Source organism: Dromiciops gliroides, chromosome 1 (assembly GCF_019393635.1).
Source record: "Dromiciops gliroides isolate mDroGli1 chromosome 1, mDroGli1.pri, whole genome shotgun sequence".
Classification (NCBI taxonomy): Eukaryota; Metazoa; Chordata; class Mammalia; order Microbiotheria; family Microbiotheriidae; genus Dromiciops; species Dromiciops gliroides.
The window spans coordinates 252224109-252247922 of NC_057861.1; the positions used below are offsets into that span (position 1 = coordinate 252224109).

Sequence of the window (23814 nt, forward strand, 5' to 3'; positions counted from 1 at the left end):
AATTGTAGGCAAGGAAGCTGTTACATAAAAAGTTTAGGTACTTAAAAAATAATTATTTATTTAAATTTTGAGCTTTAAAAGTTTTGAGTTTTAAGTCTCCCTTCCTTCTACCACTAAGAAGGCAAGCATAATTATATCAATTATACATATGAAACCATGCAAAACATATTTCCATCTTGGTCATATCACCCCCAAAAAGCATAGACAGATCAACAGACAGACAGAAAGACAGACAAAGGAAGACAAAAAATTATACTTCTTTTTGCACTTAGAGTTTATCACTTCTCTCTCTGGAGGTGGATAGAATTTTTAAATCATGAGTCATTTGGAATTTGGAATTTCTTTGATCATTGTTTGGATCAGAGTAGCCAAGTCTTTCAAAGTTGATTGTCATTATAACCTCACTATTACTGTGCAGAATGATCCCTAGTTCTTCTTACTTCACTTTGTATCAGTTCATATACATCTTCCCTTGTTTTTTTCCCCTGAAACCACTCCCCTCATAATCTTATAAATCCCCTCATCATCTCATAGCACACTAGTACTCCATCACAATCATATTTTACAACTTGTTCAGCTATTCCCTAAGTGATGAGCATTCCCTCAATTTCCAATTCTTTGCCACCACAAAAAGAGATGCTATAAATCTCTTTGTACATATAGATCCTTTCATTTTTCTTTCATCTCTTTGAAAAACAGACTTAATAGTGGTATTGCTTTGTCAAAGGGTATGAACAATTTTATAATCCTTTGGATATATTTTGAAATTATTTTCTGGAATGGTTGGACCAATTCACAACTCCAACAACAGTTTATTAGTGGAACTATTTTCCCTCATCCCTTCCAGCATTTGTCATTTCTGAGAGATATGGAGAGGTACCTCATAGTTGTTTTAATTTAAATTTCTCTAATCAATAGTGATTTAGAGCATTTTTCATATGACTATAGATAGCAATGATATCTTCTGAAAGTTATCCATATCTTTTGACCACTTATCAATTAGGGAACTGCTTTTATTATTATTATTTTTATAAATTTGACTCAGTTCCCCATATATTTAAGAAATTAAGCCTTTTCAGAGAAACTTACTTTATTTTTTAAAAATTTTACTTCATTGTCTATGGTACCTTTTTAGGAAAAGTTTCCCTAGTGATCTTTTTTGCATTTGCTTTTTCAGACATCATGATATGACTTCAGCCTTTTTTTTGACTTTAGCTAATGCATAATAGATTCTGCTCCAGCCCTTTATTTTAACTTTGTGTGGCTTTCTGTTTGAAGTGTGTCTCTTATACACAATACAGATGTTTGGATTCTGGTTTCTAATCCATTCTACTATCTGCTTCTATTTTATAGGTGAACTAATCCCATCCACAGTCACAGTTATGATTCCTGTGTATTTCCCTTCACCCTATTTTCTTCCATTTATCCTTCTCTCTCTCTTTTAATTTTGTCCCTTTTCAAAGGTCTGTTTTACTTCCGACCACAACCTTCTTTAATCCACTTTCTCTTTTATCACCTCCCCCTCCTATCTCTTATCCCCTTCCTCTCCTATTTTCCTACTGGGTAAAGGAGATTTCTATACCCAACTCTGTGTGTGTGTGTGTATGTGTATGTATTTTTCACTCTTTGAATCAATTTCAATGAGAATGAGGTTCAAGCATTGCCGGCCACCTCCACCCCCCCACCCCGTTTTCTTCTCTACTATAAAAGTTCTTTTTTTTTCACGCCTCGTTTATGTGAGAATATTTTCCCCCTTCTACCTCTCCCTTCCATCCTCATTAATGGTTTGGTGCTGACTTAAATGTTGGTGTCCAGCAGCTTGCCCAAGATACACATGTTTGGCCCTTAAATGTTTAATGCTAAGTCGTCAGATAAATAAGTATTTATAAAATTTCTGCTATGTGACAGACACATTACTGATACAAACATTAAAAAAAAAACCCACAGTAACTATGATCAAGGAGCTCACAATCTAATAGGGTGGGGCAGGGACAACATACAAACAACTGTGTGCAAGGAAGATAGAAGATAAACTGGAAATAATTTCATAAGTAAGGCAGTAACATTAAGGGTGAACAAAAAGGGTTTCTTACACAAGTTAGAACTTTATCTGAAAATTGAAGGAATTCAGAGAAACCAGGAGATAGATTCAAGTAGGCAGAGCATTCTAGGCATGAGAAATAGCCAGTGAAAATGCTGGGAGTCGGGAAATGGAGTATCTTATGGCAAGGAAATCAGTTAGATTGGAATTGTGTGTGTGTGCATGTGTGCACACATGTGTGGTTCTTTAAGGTATAAAAAGACTGGAAATACATAGTAGGGGGGAATGAGGGGAAGGTCATGGAGGGTTTTGAATGCCAAGGAGAAAATTTATATTTGATACTGAAGGTAATGGGGAGCCACTGGAGTTTACTGAATGAAAAGAGGGGGTGGCATAGACATACACTTTAGGGAGAGCATTTCTATAAAATAATGGAGAATTGACCGTAGTGAGGGAGATCACCTAGAAGGCAGTTTCAATAGGTCAGGCATAAGGTGATAAGTGGCTACATCAGAGTGGTGGCGAGGTCACAGGAGAGAATGGGACATATTACACAAATGTTTTGAAGATACTGATCAGGGCTTGGAAAATAATTGAATTGGAGGTAGAGGGGGAAACAGAGTGAAGTTTAAGATGATACCTGGGTTGTGAGCCTGGATGACTGGGAGGATGCTGTTACCCTTGATAGTATTAGAGAAGTTAGAAAAGGAAGAAGGCTTTGGGGAAAATATGTTTTCCATTTTGGATATGTTGAGTTACAGATGCCTATGAGACAGTTCAAGATGTCAAATAGGCAGTGAGTTATATTATTATTATTATTATTTTTGTGTGAGGCAATGGGAGTTAAGTGACTTGCCCAGGGTCATACAGCTAGTAAATATCAAGTGTCTGAGACCAGATTTGAACTCAGTTCCTCCTGAATCCAGGGCTGGTGCTCTATCCACTGCGCCACTTAGCTGCCCCCGGCAGTGGGTTATAAAGGCTATATAGGACTGTATTTAAGGAGAGAGATTAAAGATGAATATATAGATCTCAAAATCATCTTCAGAGAGGTGATCATTGAATCCATGGGTCTGATGAGGTCCAAACAAAATCACAAGAGATAAGAAGAGGGTCGAGGACAGAACTTTGGAAGACCCATAGTTACTGGGCATGACTTGTATGAAGATCCAGCAAAAGATACTGAGAAGGAATGATCTAAGTAAGAGGAAAAACAGGAGGGAGAGGAGTCATAGAAACAGAGAGAGAATAGAGTATCAAGAAGATGATGATTGACAATGCCAAGGCTGCTAAAAAGTAAAAAAGAATGAAGATTAAGAAAAGCCTGTTAGATTTGGAAATATTTTATCAATTTCTTGGGGGAAAGGTAAATGTCACATGCTTATCAAATATGCAGATAAAACAAAAATGTCTGAGAGAGGTAGGTAGTAAATAGGATAACAAAACATGAATTTGAAAAGGTCTTAGGATAAAACATTGGGCTGAATTAAGAAAGAATTTAAAAGACATAAATATAAAGTCTTACACTTGAGTTTAGGGGGGAGATCAATTTCCCAAAATTTTAGCTGGGGGAGGAATGATTAAGAAAACATTATAAAATGATTTTTATTGATATCTTTTATTTCTTATATGTATTATTCCTACCTCTAAATAGGTACGAGACTTTAATACTAAACATCATAATAAAAAGAGAAATATATTATAATAGTGTATATCTATATCTATTTGGATAAATATATCTATTTATATATATATATGTGTGTGTGTGTATACCTTTTTCCACCACAGTACTATATAATAATACAACCAGAAGCCTATGCATGGGTAACAAGAAGGCAGCTAAGTCATTACCAGAAGAAGCAACCAAACCACTGATTTTCAAGAGTCATCAGAGTTGAGCAGTAAGATCAGAGGACTCCTGAAAGATCTCTATGTTGTTGAGTCATTGTCCGTGTTAAGTTGTTGACTCAAAGAGTCATGTCTGACTCTCTGTGATCTCATTTGGGGTTTTCTTGGCAAAAATACTGGAATGGTTTGCCATTTCCATCTCCAGCTGATTTTACAAATGAAGCACTGAAGCAAATAGGGTTAAGTGGCTTGCACAGGGTTACATAGTAAGTTTCAGAGCTCACATTTGAACTCAGGTCCCCCTGACTCCTGGGCCAGTGCTCTGACCACTTTGCCGCCTAGTTGCCCTACTATATAGCACAATATGTACCAAGTAGAGAACCAATGTAAATCTTAAAAGAGCACATCATAATATGAAGGAAAATAGAAGGAAATGTCTTTCAGAAGTATAATTAGGGGAATTTTTGATGATAACAAAAAGATAACAAAAGTGATATAAGTGATTACAAAAGGCAAACTAGAATACTTTTGTTGAAATTAGTATAACTATAATAAAAAGAAAAGCTAGGAACTGGGGAACAAGTTTTTATATCAAGCATCTTCAGTAAAAGTCTGACATTCATAGCATAAAGAGAATTGACAAATTTATAAGACTGAGCCATTCCCTAATGATAGACAAAGAATATGAACAGAAAGTTTTCAAAGGAAGAATAGTGAGTTATTTAAAAATCCATTTAATCATTAATAAGAGAAATATAAATTCTTCTTTAAAACAAGGTGGCTTTTTGCTTAACCCATCAAACTTGCAAAGATGATAAAAGATGAAAATAGTTAATGGTGGTTCAGGATCTCAATCAATGAAACTGGGGAGAGGACAGGTAGGTTCCCACTGTATAAGGGTTGCTTGTTCTGATCTCCTTGGAGTGGAAAAGGCTGGACACAAACTCCAAGTAGGAAGGGAGGTGCCCACCTGACTACCCAGCTTCTTGTGCTGTCATGAGACAAGGGGTTGGCGCCCAAGAAGTACCATGGTTCCTACAGGAGCCATGATCATGTCTCAAAAGGTCAAATGTCAGCAGGTTAGCCAAAAGAGTTCTAGATAAGAGTAAAGAGATCTAGAGGATGCAACAGATAGAGCACTGGGTCTGGAATCAGGAAAATCAGAGTTCAGATTTGACCTAAGACACTTACTAGCTTTGTGACTCTGGGCAAGTCACTTAATTTCTATTTACCTCAATTTTCTCATCTGTATAATGGGGATAATAATACCACCATGGTTTTGTGAGGGACAGAAGAGATAATAATTGTAAAGTGCTTAGCATAGTGTCTGGCACATAGTAGGCACTATATAAATGTAAACTATTATTATTGTTATCTTTTCCTCAAGTTGCTAGAAAATCTATTTTTCACTCATTTTAGTATTTTCCATCAAAGATTGCACAAAATTAACCTCAAGAGTCACTTTTGTTTTTTGTTTTTTGTTTTTTTGTTTTTTTTGTGGGGCAGTGGGGGTTAAGTGACTTGCCCAGGGTCACACAGCTCATAAGTGTCAAGTGTCCGAGGCCGGATTTGAACTCAGGAACTCCTGAATCCAGGGCCAGTGCTTTATCCACTGTGCCACCTAGCCGCCCCCCTCAAGAGTCACTTTTAACTTTGAGGCTCTATGCTTCTATAGTGATACATCTTGCACATAGTAAATACTTGAAAAATACTTGTCTAATTGAATTAATGAGTTGTATGGCCATCTTAAACTTCTTCTTCTTCTTTTCCTCCTCCTCCTCCTCCTCCTCCTCTTCCTCCTCCTCCTCCTTCTCCTCCTCCTCCTCCTCCTCTTCCTCCTTCTTCTTCTACTTCTTCTTCTTTTCCTCCCCCTCCTTCTCCTCTTACTTCTCCTCCTCCTCATCATCACTGGATCTATATCAGTAGAAGCTGAGATGAAGGAAAATTTGCTCTTCGTCATCCTCCTTCATCTTCGTTCATTGGCTTATTTAACTGCACGCAGAAGTATTCATTAAGTGCCAACTATGGACTAAAAAAAGTTCTCAACATATTTGTATGTGGCATTGTGCAAAATTGCTATACAACTTGAGTAAAGTGACAAATTGCTAAAATAACAACACAACAACACTGACAAAAGTAGATATGTTCTTATGCAGGCCAGTGCAAAGAGGAGCTGAAGTTCCAGTAGAAAGAATGGAACCAGAGGACCCAGAGGATTCAAGCTCTCTCTCTGACCCTTACCACATGTTTGAACTTCAGAAAATTAAACTTCTTAGACCTCAGTTGCCCCATCTATAAAATGAGGGGCTTAGACTACTTTTGAGGTTATTTTCAGTTCTAGATCCTAATATTCTAGCTAAGTGACTATGGTCAAGTTTTGACTGATCCTATATTTCCCTATATTGCATAAAATAATGCTCATAGCGTATTTAATAAGGGTTGGTTTTTTTGCATGGATCAAATGAAACAAAATTTGTGAAAGTCCTTTGTAGTCACAAAGGAATACAAAACTCAGCCATTACAAACAGTACTATTATGGACTGGTTTAAACTGTATTTTGTTCTGGTGTCCCTGACCAGCTTCCCTTCTTGTCCCTGACCTTCTATTCAGAATTATAAGTTTATAAGTAACCAGTGTCGAGTGACAATAGCAGGAAGATTGTAAAGGGGAACCTAGAACTTACATACAAATCATCCCAAAGATCAAAGGCATATAATTTGCAACATGTATCATATATTAATTTTTAAAAAACACATCCTAGTAATATGTGCTAAATCAAGGGAAGCCATTTAGGTTTTGCTGTCAGGGATTTGGGGTAAATATAAATCTCAGGTAAGTTCCAGATACTTGTAGTGAGACCAGCAGAATACCAAATGGTCCCGGTAATATTAACTTTAAAGTTTTACCAACAACTTTGAGATGATTGGTATATGTTAATGAACTACCCCAAGGTGGCTTAGATAAGAGTTAGTCTGTTCCCCAAACAACCTTATAAAAATGAGACCTCAAACTCCTACCCTCTGAGTACTCTTTCATCTCCTAAAGGTTCATGCAGCTCATTGTGCTCCCAACTCTAACTGCAGTTACATAAGTGATTCATCCCCTCCCCATCCTCTTACTCACACTGCCTGCCTGCCTTCACCACCCTATCCCACCATCCTCATGCTACCTGCCTCTGTGTCCCCTTTTGCCTCTTGTTTCTGTACTTTCAAAGCCTGTTGTCCCCTCTACCCTCTATGCCTTATTAAAGTGTGATTGCAGGGGCAGCTAGGTGGTGCAGTGGATAAAGCACCGGCCCTGGATTCAGGAGTACCTGATTTCAAATCTGGCCTCAGACACTTGACAGTTACGAGCTGTGTGACCCTGGGCAAGTCACTTAACCCCCACTGCCCCGCAGAAAAAAAGAAAAAAAAAGTGTGATCGCAATCTTGCCTTCGGCTGCTTTCCTGACTAGTATGGGAAGAATTGGGTATGCCTACCCCATTTCATAATTTCATCAATCAATTATCAATTCATGGACATAGAAAATAATTAGATTAATGAAGGATTAAGAGGTTTCAATTATCAATTCATGGACATAGAAAATAATAAGATTAATGAAGGATTAAGAAGTTTTAATAAAAGATGAATTAAAAGACAATTGGAAGAATAGTTTTTCTTTTTTGAGAAGAATCTTATTTTCTATAGAAGAGGCCTAGTTAGGATGCAATGGGTCCATGGAAGAATTATTACTTTATTAAAAAGAAAAAGCGGTTAGAAAAAAATCGGCACAATTTCAAGTGCCCAACATGATAATTTAAGAAAAAATTACAAGTTCTATCTAATTATTGGCTCACATTATATTTAAATTCTTATGTAGGACTAGCCATATTTTATTCAAGTCTTCATATTCTTAAAGGGTTATATTCATAGAAACAGCTTAGTAGAACAAAGCAGGGTACAAGTTGTGAGTGTCCACTGAAACTTGATAAGGCTTGTTGGAATGAGGACAGGCTCTTGCTAATATTTCCCTGGAAAATTAACTTCAGTAAACCATTGAAGAATATACCTTTCCCAGCATAAATTATACTTTACATTCTTCCACTGTGTTTTGTAAAAGTCAGTATTGATTTGTCAGATATATCAATTGCATCCTAGCAGTCAAAGCTAAGCAATTTCTTTCAAGAAAACAATTCTATAACAAAAGAGTAACTGACTCATTGTTCACTATTCACCAAAGCTATATACTGGCATTATTGAATGATGCATATAAAACCAAATATAGATAGAAAGTAATATCTTAAACCTTTTCCCAGCTTATCTAGGTTTTATGTCCATTCCAATAAAGCATTCCATTAACCTGGAGCTATATATACTAATATTTTAGACAAGATATACAAGACATTTTATTTCTTAACCAGCAAAACATCTTTCTTTGTATGTTCCTGGCTAAATGCCCTGTCTGTTCCAATAACCTTACTGTTATAAGGGTGTTAAAAAATATGACAGCATTAAAGCCACCAGTACTGTGAATGATGCTCACACAAGCATCTCTTTCTATACCTCTTACAATTAAGGGTAATTATGGCCTTTAGACAACTCTGTAAAGAAGGAGAAAGAGACCTTTTTGGAACCCCTGTTATTTTTTTTAATTAGGGTTTTCTCAGTCTTCATCACGTCCACGAAACACAAATAGCATCTAAAAAAATTAACAGGAATTCTACAGCTTATGTTTTCTAGGAAGGATGAAACACAAACACAGTAGGCCCCCTTTTCTTGTTACAAGCAATTTTTAGTTCCTGCAATTACTTTTAGGTGCAAAACTATACAGGCAATATAGTTAGATAATCACATGGAAAATCAACTAATTATAGTTAAAATTAGCCACTTTCTATCCATTTAGAAGCTTCCAAGAGCAGATTTTATACATAATTATCCAAAAAGAAGAAAAAAATTACTTTCATGTAGAATTTTATACATATGAAAATGGTAATTTCCAAAGATAGTAGAAATAACTTAATGTATTAAGCCCAATATAATCCTGACATGGTAAAATCCTAAATGAGAAAAGAGGAGATGAACTTTTAAGTGTCAAAAATTTTGTTGACATTCCAGCTTCTCTATCAGCAAGAGGAGCAAAATGATATTTGTGACAGAGTCGGTCTTTTAAGGGCCTTCACATCTAACAGACATCAAGAATAAAAGCTGTCTCTCCATTTTTCCATTAAAATGGAAAAAAACCATGACTAAAATAAGAATTCTAGCAAAATATTTCTTTTCACAACAAAAACACTCTAAGTGCATTAGATAGTTATTACATTTTGAATTCTTCATTGTAAACTATGACTTGAAAACAGAAGGAATCAAATTATTCTTGATTAAAGTCTTAACCCATCATAGTGATTTTACTTTTCTAAAATAAAGGCAATCTTAGAAATCATAATGAATTGCATCGTATCTCTGGGAGATCAAAACAAACAAAACCAGATTGCATTTAGCAAAAATACAAATTATATCCAAGGAATAGAGGAAGGACAGCTTTATGAGGACAAAAATCTGCAAAATTACATCATATTATTGATTTTGTAAATAATTTCTATGCTACAAACAAGTCTAACATGCAAGTTCAAACAAAAATACCAGAATCCAAAAAGTATAAACTGAATAGAAAATATTGCGCACTGGATTCAGGAGGTCCTGAGTTCAAATCCAGCCTCAGACACTTGACACTTACTAGCTGTGTGGCCCTGGGCAAGTCAACCCCAATTGCCCCACAAAAAAAATGAAAAGAGAAAAAAATAAAATATTGCCTAGGAATTAGATCTCATAGAAACAGATAAATACATGACACTGGGAAAGAAAGAATTTGTACTAGATTCATATTCATTGTATTTTAATTATAAATTAAAATGCTTACCATCTTGCTGACCAGGAACAGGCTGGGGGCTCTGCATTCTTTCTTCAAGGTTAGAACTAAGGTCAGAGTTCACAGCTGACATGCGTGTAGAATCACTCATATCAAACTCATCGCTTTCTATAGAACTTTCATCCTATAAAATAAGAACATTATAGCAAGAAACAAATTTCAGATAGTGCAGTACATTCAAATAACACTTCTGCTTTATAGATATGATCACATATTTTAATCAGTTAATATGCATTTTCTGAACTTTTATTCAATTCAACAAGCATTTATTAAGCATAAGGTATTAGTCCATGTGTTTGGTTTTTAAGAAAATAGAATAAAAGCAATGGTCTCTGAACTCAAGTACCTTACAATATATTGGAGAAGAGAAGATAATATATGTACAAAAATGATACAGTCAACCATTCCATCAGTGTTTATACAAGGTAGAACGTGATAAGGACAAATAAGAAACCCAGATAAAGTATTATAAGAAATCTGACAGGAGATGACTTTCAGAGTAGCTGAGCAGGAAAGGATTTTTAGAGAGATTGGCACCAAGGGGATTTTGCTAGGGGGAGATATGAAGAAAGTGCATCCCAGATAATAAAGATGGTCTGTATGAGGGACGACTGGACACTAGGTACACAGATGATGACAAAAAAAGTCAAGTTGTGAAGAGTCTCAAAAGTTATTCTAAAGATGTAGGGAATAGGCAATGAAAAGCTTTTGAGGAAAGATTAAACTATTCTTTTTTGGTAGCTATGAGAAGGATATCCTGGAATGGGAAGAGAGCAGAGAAAAAAAGACCACTTAGGAGTTGTTATGATAGTCCAGGTGAGAAGTGATGAGGAGTTAAACTAGCAAATGGCAGTGTGGATGTGATAAAGGGGATGAATGTAAGAAATATTGCATTATAAAATGCACAGCACATAGAAACTGTCTTGATATAGAGATAAAGAATATATATGAGCCAAAGATACCTCTGAGGTTTTGATTCTGAGTGATTTGAATGATAGTCATTCTGCCAAGAGAAAAAAAAAAGGATATTAAGAAGAAAAAATAGTTTGGGATATGCTAAGTTTTAGGTAGGCAGTCAGCAATGCAACAATTCAACTAATTTTTATAGGATAGAAATATTAGAAATATAGACTTAAAGCTCAGAAAAGAGATAGAGACTGGATCTAGAGATATGGGAGGTTCCCATATGGTATTATGAAAAAGCACTAAATTTTCGAGTTAGAGAACCTGAATTTGAATCCTCTTTCTGCTAATTAATACTAACTACTTCTGTGACATTTGAGGCAGCATGGAGAAGTGTATAGAGTACTGAACTTGGAATCAAGCATATATGAGTTCAAATCAAACTTTAGGCACTGACTAGCTGTGCTATCTTGAGTAAGTGACTTAAATTCTTCCTGCCTCAGTTTCATCATCTGTAAAAAGGGATTTCGTAATAGCACTTAGCTTGCAAGGAGGTAATAAGAACAAAATGAGATAATGTTTGCAAAGTGTTTTGCAACTCTTAAAAACCTATATGACTGGTAGTCATTATCTAATTTTACAGTCCTCAGTTTCCTCATCTGTTAAATGAGGTATTAGCCGCCTAAATGTTCTCTGAGGTCTCTTCCAAATCTTAATCCTATAAAGCCATAAAATTTGATTAAATTGCCAATGAAGAGAATTACTGAGAGAAGGAAAAGTGATGACAGAGTCTTGAAGAATATCTCATACTTAAAGAGGAGAAGGAGCAAAAAGAAGCCAAAAAAGGAGAGAGGAGTCTCTTTGAAGACAAGTCAGAATAGAGAAAGATGCTGACAGAGATGTAAGGAAATAGAGTTAAAGTCACAAGGAGATAGGTAGGCCTTATTAAGGAATTTAGTCATATGACCTTTTCAGAACAAGCTGAGGGATAAGAGGATCAGTAAAGACTTTTTTAACTCTAGAGAGATGAGAGGCATGAGGCAAAGCTAATAATTTTAATACAGCTTCAATAAATCAGTAAAAATAGTAGTCAAATGTCATCTCTTTGGAAGAGGGAAATCGGAAGCTCAAGGGAAAAGATCCAGAATTTCCATTTCCATATTATTATAGAGAATCAATCAGATATGCATAGGGTTGCCATGAGTATTTTGTGAGTTCCAGTGAGATGCAACAGCATACATTTGTAGTGGACTTAATTCATCAACAAGATTTTGCAACTTCCTCCAATACTGCTCCATTTTTCAGGGGTAGGAAAGAAGATGAATGGTGGAAGATGACTCTAGGGATTAGCAATATTTGAATAAAAGAGAAAAAGAAAAAGGCACAAGCTTACTAGAACACATACTTTATCAGCAGGTGCTAGCATGAATGAATGAATGAATTCTCAATCAATATAACTACATGTAAATTTTTTTATAAGAGAAGCAGGCTGGCATAGTAGACAGAGAATAGGCCTCAGACTCAGGAAAATCTGGATTCAAGTCCTGCCTCTGAAACATAGTGACTATGTGACCTTAAGTGAGTCACTCATCTCTCAACGTCCCAGGCAATTCTCTAAGACTATAAACTACAAAGAAATTGTTGATCTTCATTGGTCTGATCAGAATGGGAAAAAGTTTTGTAACCACAATGATGTGTTTAGAGGAGGAGATGATTTTGGAAAAACATCAGTATTCTTATAAATATTATCAGAATTTATTTATTCTTATTTATAAGAAAAAAAATCACAAAGAAAATAAATCTTAAGTTAAAACTTAAAGTGAAAGGTTTGTACTTGGGTTGACAAAAAGGTGGAAGCTTCACACATTAAGAATGACTCAGAAAAAAAAAGGAACAACTCAGGAAAAAGATCAGAGAAGGGAAAGAGAATATGCAATGAGAGACCCTTAGCTATCAGAGGGTATAAGCTGGGATTGAGTAGGAGAAGTGATATAGAATGTGCCTAGCTAATAATCTTAAAGGCCCAAGGTAGGAGGGTAGGAGTTGTATTTATATCTGAGGGTAAAGTATATTCAGTAGCAAAATCCACCTTTCTTGACATTGTAAATTATGGAACTCTTCTAGTTATGTATTAAAATGTAAATGAAGGGCTATCCTGAGGTTTCTTTGTTAAATTCTAAATGAAAGTCATAGAAGGTCTTAATAAATGTCAGTGGAAGGGAGTGCTATTCTACAAAAGTCCTATTCTGATGTCCCATCATAGTTGGTGTGGGGGTGGCCTAGCCTTTGAGGTTATGCCGGCAGAATACAGGTGTGGCAGATTCTATGAAATCAGGTATGAGCCAGACAAGCTAAGTTAAATTTGGAACAGTTCATCACCAAAAAGTCAGCTACTAAATGATAATTTATTTTGACTACCAGAAATAATGATGTTAGCCCCTTAGGCATAGAGAAGCTGCACTTGATATCCATGGAAGGGTACAACAATGAAATTAGAGTTCTTTTCAAGATTTAGAAGCCATTGGAACTTTCCTTCAATCCAAAAATTTATCATGTGAATCCACATATTTGAGTATCAAAATGGCAAACATGGATCTGCATGTAGTGATATATGTATATAGCTGTATATGGATCTGGGGAACTGGGATTATACTTATGAGAGAAAAAGAGGTAGAAACAAAGAGCGTATTGTGAAAAAGTCAAAAACATTTTTAGATAAAAAAGCAGATAATTCAATGTGGTGAATTTAAAAGTTCAAGGTGAGAGACAGAATTCATTAGAATTAACTGATCAAAGAACAGAACATAAAGGACATAAAATCCAGGATTGGAGAATTCAGAATATGATTAGTACTGAATACAGTCTAGTGCAGGTCAAAGACACATCCATGGTTGGAAAGTAGATAGACATCTCTACCTCTATCTATGTACAGAGATGGGGAGGGGGAGAGAGGAGGCGGGGAATGGGATCCCCAAGGCAGCTCCAGGAGCAAAAAGTCATTAAATTGTTGAGGAAAGTGACTTTGAAGATAGTTTTATTTTAGCCAGAAGGTGACAGAAATTACACTAGGATCAAAACAACAAAAATCTTTATTCCTTTAGAGAACAAAAGGAAAGGGAAGCTAAAATTAATAGATTGTCTGAGCACTGGGGCAATGGATGTAGGGAGGCTAGGATGACAGCTATAATCCGAATGAAGAGTGTCTAGAAGATATTCTAGAATTCAGAGGGGTCATTACAAAGGAGCAATTATTTAATAGGTTAAACCTGTGCCAAGAGAATTGATGTTATTCAACATATAAAACTGTACTTGTAATCTTATCTATGGATAGTCTACAACCCTAAATCCATCTGTACTCCCTAGTGCATCAAGCATATAAGCTATGGAGTTTTTTATCTCTTTTTATCTATTTTAGCACTGAATTACAATTATTAGAACATAAAAAGAGATGACAATCAACAGTGTAGCAGTAGTGAGAGATGGGAGGGTCAGTAAAGATAATAAATTAAATAAATTAAAAATTCTAGAAAGTTTCCTAATATTTGGAAAAATGTCCACTCAATAATATGAAAACAACTAAAGGTACTATTATGTAGGGGAAAAAAACCTAGCAGTAATAGTTATTCTTTATAAATATATCTATCTAGGTTGACATATATACCATAAATATAAGTGATTCATTTCTCTATAGAAAAAAGTGAAATTGAATTTATGATCAAAGCTTTGGTTTGTCCTATAGTATTAAATAAAATGGAACAATTTGCTATATGAGAGGACTCTGTAACAAAACTTTTTAAAAAGTATTTCTTTTAAAAACCTATGTTTATATAATGCTTTAAGTTTTTCAAAGTCCTTTATTCACAAGAACCTAGGTTGTTCGACATTGTAATGCTCATTTTATAGAAGAGGAAACAGCTTCAGAGAGGTTAAATAACAAGATTATAGAATCATAGATCTAAAGGCTGGTCTTCATAGTGACTCAAACAATAGAATCAGAATTATCCTTTCACCTTCTCCTCTCCCCCCATTTTCCTCATCAGTTAGAGAGAAATAATGAGAAAAATATGCTTCATTAAAAAAAAAATGTCTTTCAAATGAATAGACTAGAAGTCAGGTATCTTGATGGGACCAGGAAGTTCCTCCTCTAGTTTACTAGCTGTGTACCTTGTACAAGTCATTTCCTCTCCTTGGATCTCATTTTCTCATGGAAAAAGTAGTGTTAATAATAACAATAAGAATTACCCACTGCTTCAGGGTTCAGTGACTTCCTCTTACTAAATGTCTACAAGCAGGAGTTCAGTGATCACTTGCTGGAGATGTTGTAGAAGGGATTCTTCTTCAAGTGTGGGTGGGACAAGATGGTCTCAAGAGATGTTGATTCAGAGATTCTGGGATTCTTTGTGATTCTGTGACTAACCCATCTGTAAAGGTTCCTTTCATCTTTAAACCTATGAGAACTCCAGAGCTGAAAGGGGCATCAGAGGGTATCTAATCCAGCCCTTGCGTTTAACAAATGAAGAAATGGAGACACAAGACTGTTCATTGGTTTGCCTATGGTCACGCAACTAGTTTGTGGCAGAACCAAGACTAGAACTCAAATGTCCCAACATAAAGTCAGTCCAGAGGTTTCTTTTCCCCTACTTGAAAATGTTCATGGGAAGAGATTCCACATATGAACATGGCAACCTATTTCTTTTTGGAAGTTTTTTCCTTACAGAGTTCAAATCTTATAACCACAAGTATGATGACAAATAGTCTGTCGTAATAGTGATCTCTTCAGAGAATCTCAGATTTGGAGGAAACTTCTAACAGAAATCACTCCTCCAACCTTCCTGACAAGTGGTAATCCAGGATCTACTTGAAGACTTTCAATGAGAGGGAACTGTGATGTTTAAAATCTATATTGTGTGATCGCCTTAAATTAGAAGCTTCAGCACCAGTCTTTGGGCATTAAACATTTATTAAAGCATACAGGTATTAATATGGAGTTCAGAAAGTTAAGAAAAGGCCTATCTCACATAGAGTTCCAGCCTGGTTGGGTTCTTCCTCAAGTCCTCCTCCATGAGCCTGCTTTAATCAGGAACTCTCCAGCAAGCTGATTGTGGAACCTTTTTATAGGTCTGGAACAGAGGCAGTCCTTACACACTGCTTCAAGCTGATTGGTTGGCATTATCCAAATCCATTGGTTTTGAAGGTGTTCTCAAGTTGAGTTCACAGTCTAGCTTCTGAGAACAATACCTTCTTAAGGGATAGCTAGGTGTGATTACAATCCAATTAACTTGAAGTAGGCTAATCAGCAGTCAATCACTCTTACTTGATTCAATCAGTCTAGATTAATCTCCAGGTGGGTCTTTGAGTATCTGCTAAATCCCATTATTTCATCAAAGAACAGCATTACCTCCCCAGACAACCCATTTCCCTTTTAGATAGCTCTAAATTTTAGGAAGTTTTTCCTTATATAAAAATATAATTTCTGCCTCCCCACAATTTCTACCCCATTGCTCTTAGCTTTGTATTCTGGGGCCAAACAAACCAAATTTATTCATTTACATCACAGTCCTTCAAATATGTGGAGAGTTAACACACTCCTATTAAATTTTCTTATCTCTAGGACAAATTTTCCCATTCTTTTTAACCAGCCTTTATATCCCATGGTCTTTAGTTCTTTAACCAGCCTGGTGACCCTCTTCAAAAATGCTTTCAGGAATGTTTAACCACTAGCTCTTGGTTGGGGAAAGGTATCCATGACGCACTTTTAAAGTTTAATCTGCACTATACACATATTCTCCATCACTTTCTTATGTCTAGAAATCAACAAACAGTAAATCAAGCCCTGATTTATAGTGTTTGTTGACTTCTTAGGTATAAATGCTCACTGAAAAATGAACAACTGGCTCTCAGCACCCATATAAGCTGGCTCCAGAATACTCTAGAATCTTTCTAGTTTGTTAACATCCTTCCTAAAGTGATACCATGAAGTGAACACAATACTTCAAGGGTACACATACCTTCCTCATTTTGGACACTATGTCACTATTAATGTAATGTGAATTTGTGTTAGACTTGCTGATGTAAAAGAAAAAAAAAACACAGTACAGTAGGGGGCAGCTAGGTGGTGCAGTGGATATAGCACCAGACCTGGATTCAGGAGGACCTGAGTTCAAATCTGGCATCAGACATTTGACACTTATTAGCTCTGTGACCCTGGGCAAGTCACTTAACCCTCATTGCCCCACACAAAAAAAGTATAGTATAATAAAAATAATGTTGAGAGTATAATAGAAGAGAAGAAGAGATTGGGAGCCAAGAGACCTCAATGTACATCCCTACTTTGACACTCAGTTTCATAACTATGTAAAATAGATGTAATAATACTTACACTATGTTATAAAGTTGTTGTGGGTTGTGAGAAAAATGCTTTGTATGTCTTAAAGTCCTTTATACAGGCATATTTTATTATGCTTTGCTTTATTGTTCTTTGCATATATTGCCTTTTTTTTTTTTTTTTTACAAATTGAAGGTTTATGGCAATAACATTGTACAAGCCTACCAGTGCCTTCCAACAGCACATGCTCACATTATGTCTCTTTGTTACATACTGGTAATGCTCAAAATATTTTGAACTTTTACATTATTATTATTACTATGAAATTTGTTACAATGATCTGTGATTAGTGATCTTTGATGTTACTATTGTAATTGGTTTGGGCCATATAAACAGCTAACATAACAAATGTATATTCTGACTGCTTCCAGTCTCTCTTCCTTTCTTCAGGGTTCCCTATTCGCTGAGACACAGTAATATTTAAATTAGGCCAATTAATAACTCTCCAATGGCCTTTAAGTGTTCAAGTGAAAGGAAGAGTCAATTCAGCAAACTTCATTTTGTCTTATTTTAAGAAACTGACACAGCCCCTCCAACCTTGAGCAAACACCACCCTGGTCAACATCCACTCTGATCAGTAGCCATCCACATCAAGGCAAGGCTCTCCACCACTAGCAAAAAGATTACAACTTGCTGAAGACTCAAATGATGGCTAGCATTTTTCATAATAAAATATTTTAATTAAGGCATACACATTATTTTTAGACATAATACTTACTAGACTACAGCATTATGGAAGCATAACTTTTATATGCATTGGAAATTTAAAAAAAAAACATGTGACTTGCTTTATTGCAATATTTGCTTTACTGTGGTAATCTGGAACCCAACTCATATTATCTCTGAGGTAAATGCCTGTACACGTAATATAATCTTTATAATGACATTTACAACCATAAGTAATTCAAAAGAGCATGTTTTCTAGCCATATTTGACAAAAATATATCGTGTAATTAAATACTTATGTATGTATATATGTGTAAACCCATTATCTTCTATAATACACATTGGCTATGTGACCCTAAGCAAGTCATTTAAACATTTAATATTTCCCCACCTCTGACAACTCTCTAAAACTAGAGATTGCAAAACAAATTGCCAATTTGCTTTGTTAGATTTCCTTGTAAAGCATGCTATATATTGATGAGATCATTGGTCAAACTCCCACACCAATCCCTGAATTGGATAACAATTCATATGTAAATACAGTATATGTTTCTATATACCCCAAATACATATATATGCATATATTATGTATATATATAATATGTCTATATGAGTAACATTTAATCATGTATTTTTATCTCATTTTTATAAAGAGACAACTATGTAGAATCAATATTATTTAGCACAGGAGAATGAATAAATTACTAGAGAAGAGACTAATAAACTCACCTTGTTTATCTACTTGGATTCTTCTCTCAATATAATTTTGTTGACTTTCATCTTACCCCAATCCAAACTATACCATTCTCACTGAAAGCTACTTGTCTTTCTATACAACTAAAGGAAGAAACTAAAATCTTTAGTTCCATTCTTATTTCTGGCCAAGACCTACATTCATATTTCATAATTTTTAATAAAATTACTATTCGATGATGATTAAACTATTTATTTCACATAGCAAATTATATCAGTCCTCCAGTGATGGACATAATTGCTATACTTCGACCAGGTTGATGCTTTGGATTTTGATTTTCTTTAAGATAAAGCTCCAATACAGTGAAGGAATCTGGTCACTTAGAAAAGCAACCCTATTTTTTCATGATTCAAAAATCAGAAGTCTAACTATTTAGTGACAGTAAGGGATTTATTTTTGCTTTTACCATGCTGCTGACTTTGAATAGCCAGAAGGACCCAGCATGTGGCCACAGCTTCATTGGCACTATGTTGATCTCCTCACGTTTTGGCAGAGAAAAATTACATCACTAGATGAGATTGCTACAAATAATTTGACAGCTTCCATTCACTTCATAAAATAATTGAAATCCATTGTTTGAAATTGTTTAATTCAATCATTTTTTTTGCCTTTTTTAGTCATGGGAATTAAATTTTCTTCACTCTCTTTGATGAACCTTAACTCAGTGTTTACCTTTCCACTTATTTCATAATTCATAAGGAGCCATATGGTATAATGTAATCAAAATATTAAGGAAAAATGAAAAAAATGACATAAATCCTATCTTTCATATATGAATAGTCATTTGACAGGAACTATCAGTAAAACAAATTTGCAAAGGCATTCTTTTTTTTTTTTTTTTTTTTTTTGCAAAGGCATTCTTAAAATAGAGTTCACTCAAGTAGACAGAAAAATTTTACTCGGGGCTCATATACACATGTATAAAATATATCTACACTTATATAAAATGTATAGATATGTATAGATAAAATAAACAAAAATAAATATGTGGATAAAGCACCGGCCCTGGATTCAGGAGGACCTGACTTCAAATCTGACCTCAGACGCTTGACACTTACTAGCTGTGTGACCCTGGGCAAGTCATTTAACACTTACTGCCCTGCCAAAAAAAAAAAAAATAATGCATTAATGAGTTAAAGGGCAGCTACATGGTACAGTGAATAGAGCACTGGGCCTGGGTTCAAATCTGACCTCAGACACTTACTAGCTGTGTAACCCAGGGCAAATCACTTAGCCCTGTTTGCTTCATTTTCTTATCTGTAAAATGAGCTGAAGAAGGAAATGGCAAACTACTTCAGGGTTTTTGACTAGAAAACCTCCAAAAGAGGTCATGAAGAGTTGGACATGACTGAAAAAAAGACTCAACAAAAAAGCCAAGTTAACAATTTTGTTAAAAAATGAATGCTATAAAAAAGTATAAACTTTTTTTTAATTGAGAGTTTTACTCTATTCTTTTTTTTGCGGGGCAATGAGGGTTAAATGACTTACCCAGGGTCACACAGCTAGCAAGTTTCAAGTGTCTGAGGCCGGACTTGAACTCAGGTCCTCCTTAATCCAAGGCTGGTGCTTTATCCACTGTACCACCTAGCTGCCCCTTCTATTCTTTTTCAAAATGGAAGGAAAACTAGAAAATAGCATGGCAAAAACTAGGCACACAGCAACATCTAATACCATATACCAAGATAAGGTCAAAATGGGTACATGATTTAGACAGAAAGGGTGTACCATTAGCAATTTAGGAGAGCAAGGAATAGTTTGTCAGTCAGATATAAGGAGAAGAGAAGAATTTATGACCAAACAAGAGATGGAGAGCATTATGAAATGCAAAATGGATAATTTTGATTACATTAAATTAAAAAGTTTCTGTACAAACAAAACCAAAGCAATCAAGATTAGAAGGAAAACAGAAAGCTGGGGAAACAATTTTATGGAAAGTATTTCCTCTAAAGGTATCATGTCTCAAATATGTAGAGAATTGAGTCAAATTTATAAGAATACAAGTCATTTGTCAATTGATAAATAAATGGTCACAGGATATGAACAGGTAGTTTTCAGAAGAGGAAATTAAAATTATCCATAATCTTATGAAAAAAAAGTTCTAAATCTCTATAGATCAGAGAAATGCAAATTAAAAGAACTCTAAGGTACCACTTCACACCTATCAGATTAGCTAATATGACAGAAAAGGAAAATGATAAATGATGGAAATTTGGGAAAATTAAAACACTAATGCATTGTTGGTGGAGTTGTAAACTGACCTAACCATTCTGAAGAACAATTTGGAACTACACCCCAAAAGCTATAAAATTGTGCATACCTTTTGACTCAGTAATACCACTATTAGGTATCTATCTCAGAGATCATAAAAAAAGGGAAAGGGCCCACATATACAAAAATATGTATAGTAGCTCTTTTTGCGGTGGCAAAGAATTGGAAATTGGGGGGATGCTCATCAATTGAGGAATGGCTGAACAAGTTGTGGTATATAAATGCAATGGAATACTATTATGCTGTAAGAAATGATGAGCAGGCACATTTCAGAAAAACCTGGAAAGACTTACATGAACAAAGTGAGGTTTGTAGAACCAGTAGAACATTGTACACAGTAATAGCAACATTATGTGATGATCAACTATGATGGACCTAGCTCTTCTCAGCAGTGCAATAATCCAAGGCAATGCCAAAAGACTCATGATGGAGAATGCTTTCCACATCCAAAGAAAGAACTGTGGAGTTTAAATGCAGATCAAAGCATATTATTTTCATTTTTTGTTGTTTTTTCTTTCTCACAGTTTTTCCCTTTTGTTTTGATTCTTCTTTCACAACATGACTAATGTGGAAATATGTTTAACATGATTGTACATGTATAACCTATATAATATTGCTTTCTTTCTTTCTTGGGAAGAAGGGAGAGGAAGGAAAGACATATGGAACTCAAAAACTTATAAAAATGAATGTTGAAAACTAAAAATAAAACCAAAGCATATTATGAGAGAAAAAATAGAGGCTTTTATTGGTAATTAAGAGAGGCAGAATGAAGTGAAATAGAAAAGCAGTCTTAGAACTTGGAAGACCTGAGTTCAAGTCCCACTCACCTCTGACACTTACTAGCAGTCTAACCCTGTATAAGTCACTTAACCTCTGACTGTCCTAGGGAACTTTCTAGTACTGTACTTTTTCATTTTGGTTTTGGTTTTGGTTTTGGTGAGGCAATTGGGGTTAAGTGACTTACCCAGGGTTACACAGCTAGTAAGTGTAAAGTGTCTGAGGCTGGATTTGAGCTCAGGTCCTCCTGAATCCAGGGCCAGTGCTCTATCCACTGCACCACCTAGCTGTCCCTCTAGTACTATAATTTGAAGGGAAAGTGCCAACCTGCAATGGAAGTCTGAGTTTCTTTACCTTATGATTCCCTATAGCAATGAAATCACAGATCTAGTTCCTATCATCTTTATTGATCATGTGTGGTTTTTTAAAATTTGCTTTTTTCCACTATGAAAATTTTAACTTCATAATCGGAAACCCTGAGGAAGCAAAGTGTGATAAAAAGAACAAAGGACTTGGATTCAGATGATCTAAATTCAGATCCTGATAGTGTCATTCACTATCAGAAAAAGATTAGGCAAGTCCCATCTCTTTAGGCCTTTGTGTCTTCATTTATAAAAATTAATGGTATCTAAACTCCTTTGGGGCAGGCAGTATTCTGAGTTTGCCTCTGTATTCTTAATTCTTAGAACAGTGACTGGAGCATAGTCTGCATTCAATGTTTTCTGAATGATTGTATAAGTGAATGAAGGGGTTGAACTAGATGCAACATAGTAGCATAGAAAAGGACTCAAGTCCAGGTACTCTCCAGCTCATTGCCGCCCAAGCAATACAGTAGGATACTATTCCTTTCTTTTTAATTTTTGGTCAATTTTGCCCAATAATATAGGTTTAAATCCTGTCTTTCATACTATTTGTGTGACAGTGGCTAAGTCACTTAACATCCTTGGACCTCAGTTTGCTCATCTATAAAATGAAACAGTTGAATTAAAAGACATTTGATGTCTCTTCCCAATCTGTCATCTCTATAATACTATCAGACTAATTGAAGGATGTCAAACTTTTCTATGCACTTGGAAAGATCCTGAATTTGATATGTTTATTTTTATACTGCCATGTTGGTGTCATTCAGTCATTTTTCAGTCATGTCCAACTCTCTGTGACCGCTTCTTGGGATTTTCTTGGCAAAGATACTGGAGTGGTTTGCACTTCCTTCTCTAGCTCATGTTACAGAAGATATTGAGACAAATGAGGTTAAGTTATACATCGAGTAAGAGTCTGAGGCAAGATTTGAACTCAGGTCCTCCTGACTCCATGTCCAGTGCTTTATCCATTGTACCACCTAGTTGCCCTATGCGGGCTTAAAAATGCTAGGACTAATTCTGAAAACAGAAATGATCACTTTGCAATTGTATGAATTGTCTGGCTGTCTACGCTTTCAATTCAGAAAGTTAAACAAATGCTTAGTGACCAGGTTATGTATTTATTACATAGCTGGAATTCCAAGTCATCCATGATCTGGTTCTACTTAAATAAATCAACTTTATCCCCATCACTTCCCCAAATCCTTCTCTTTAGTCATTTCAACATTCAACTATCCTCTCTAATTATACATGCTCACATTATTTCATTTCTATCTCCATACCTGAGTTTGGCTTCTCCTTACTTTGAGTGTATTAACCCTTCCTCTCTAATAATGTAATTCATCTTTCATGATTCATCTCATATACGACTTCATCAAACACAGCTTTTCCCACTGACTTCAGTTCACATTGACTTCTCTCTATTCTGAACTCTTATAGCACTCCTATAGTTTTCATGGGATAACTTCATAGCTAGCATTTATACAGAGGTTTGTTGTTGTTCAGTCATTTCCGTCATGCGGAACTCTTTGTGACCCCTCTTGGCAAAGATACTGGAGTGATTTGTTATTTTATTCTCCAGCTCATTTTACAGATGAGGAAACTGAGGTAAACAGGGTTAAGTGACTTGACTGGGGTTACCAGGATAGTGGTTGTCTAAGGCTGAATTTGAACTCAGGTTTTCCTGATTCCTGGCTCTTTTTCCACTGTAACGCCTAGCTGCCCTAATACAGAGTTTAAGGTTTGCTATCTCATCTTTTCTTCATGACAACCCTGAGAAGTGAGTGCCATTATTATCACCTTTTCGCAGATGAGGAAACTGAGGAAGATAGAGTTTAAGTGATTTGTCCAAGGTTACCCATCTAATAGTTGTCTGGGGCAAGATTTGAAATCAGGTCTTCCTGATTC

At 35.4% G+C, this 23814-nt stretch overlaps 1 protein-coding gene across 5 annotated transcripts in view; it reads right to left on the bottom strand.

Annotated features, from left to right (window-relative positions):
• The window catches only part of NOL4 (nucleolar protein 4), a 450254-nt gene that overhangs the window by 281362 nt on the left and 145078 nt on the right, over nt 1–23814 (bottom strand). For all 5 annotated transcript variants that reach the window (XM_043978614.1, XM_043978615.1, XM_043978617.1 and 2 more), the window contains one exon: nt 9786–9918. In XM_043978614.1, coding sequence (XP_043834549.1) covers nt 9786–9918 — 133 coding nt within the window. The remainder of the gene's footprint in view (nt 1–9785; nt 9919–23814) is intronic.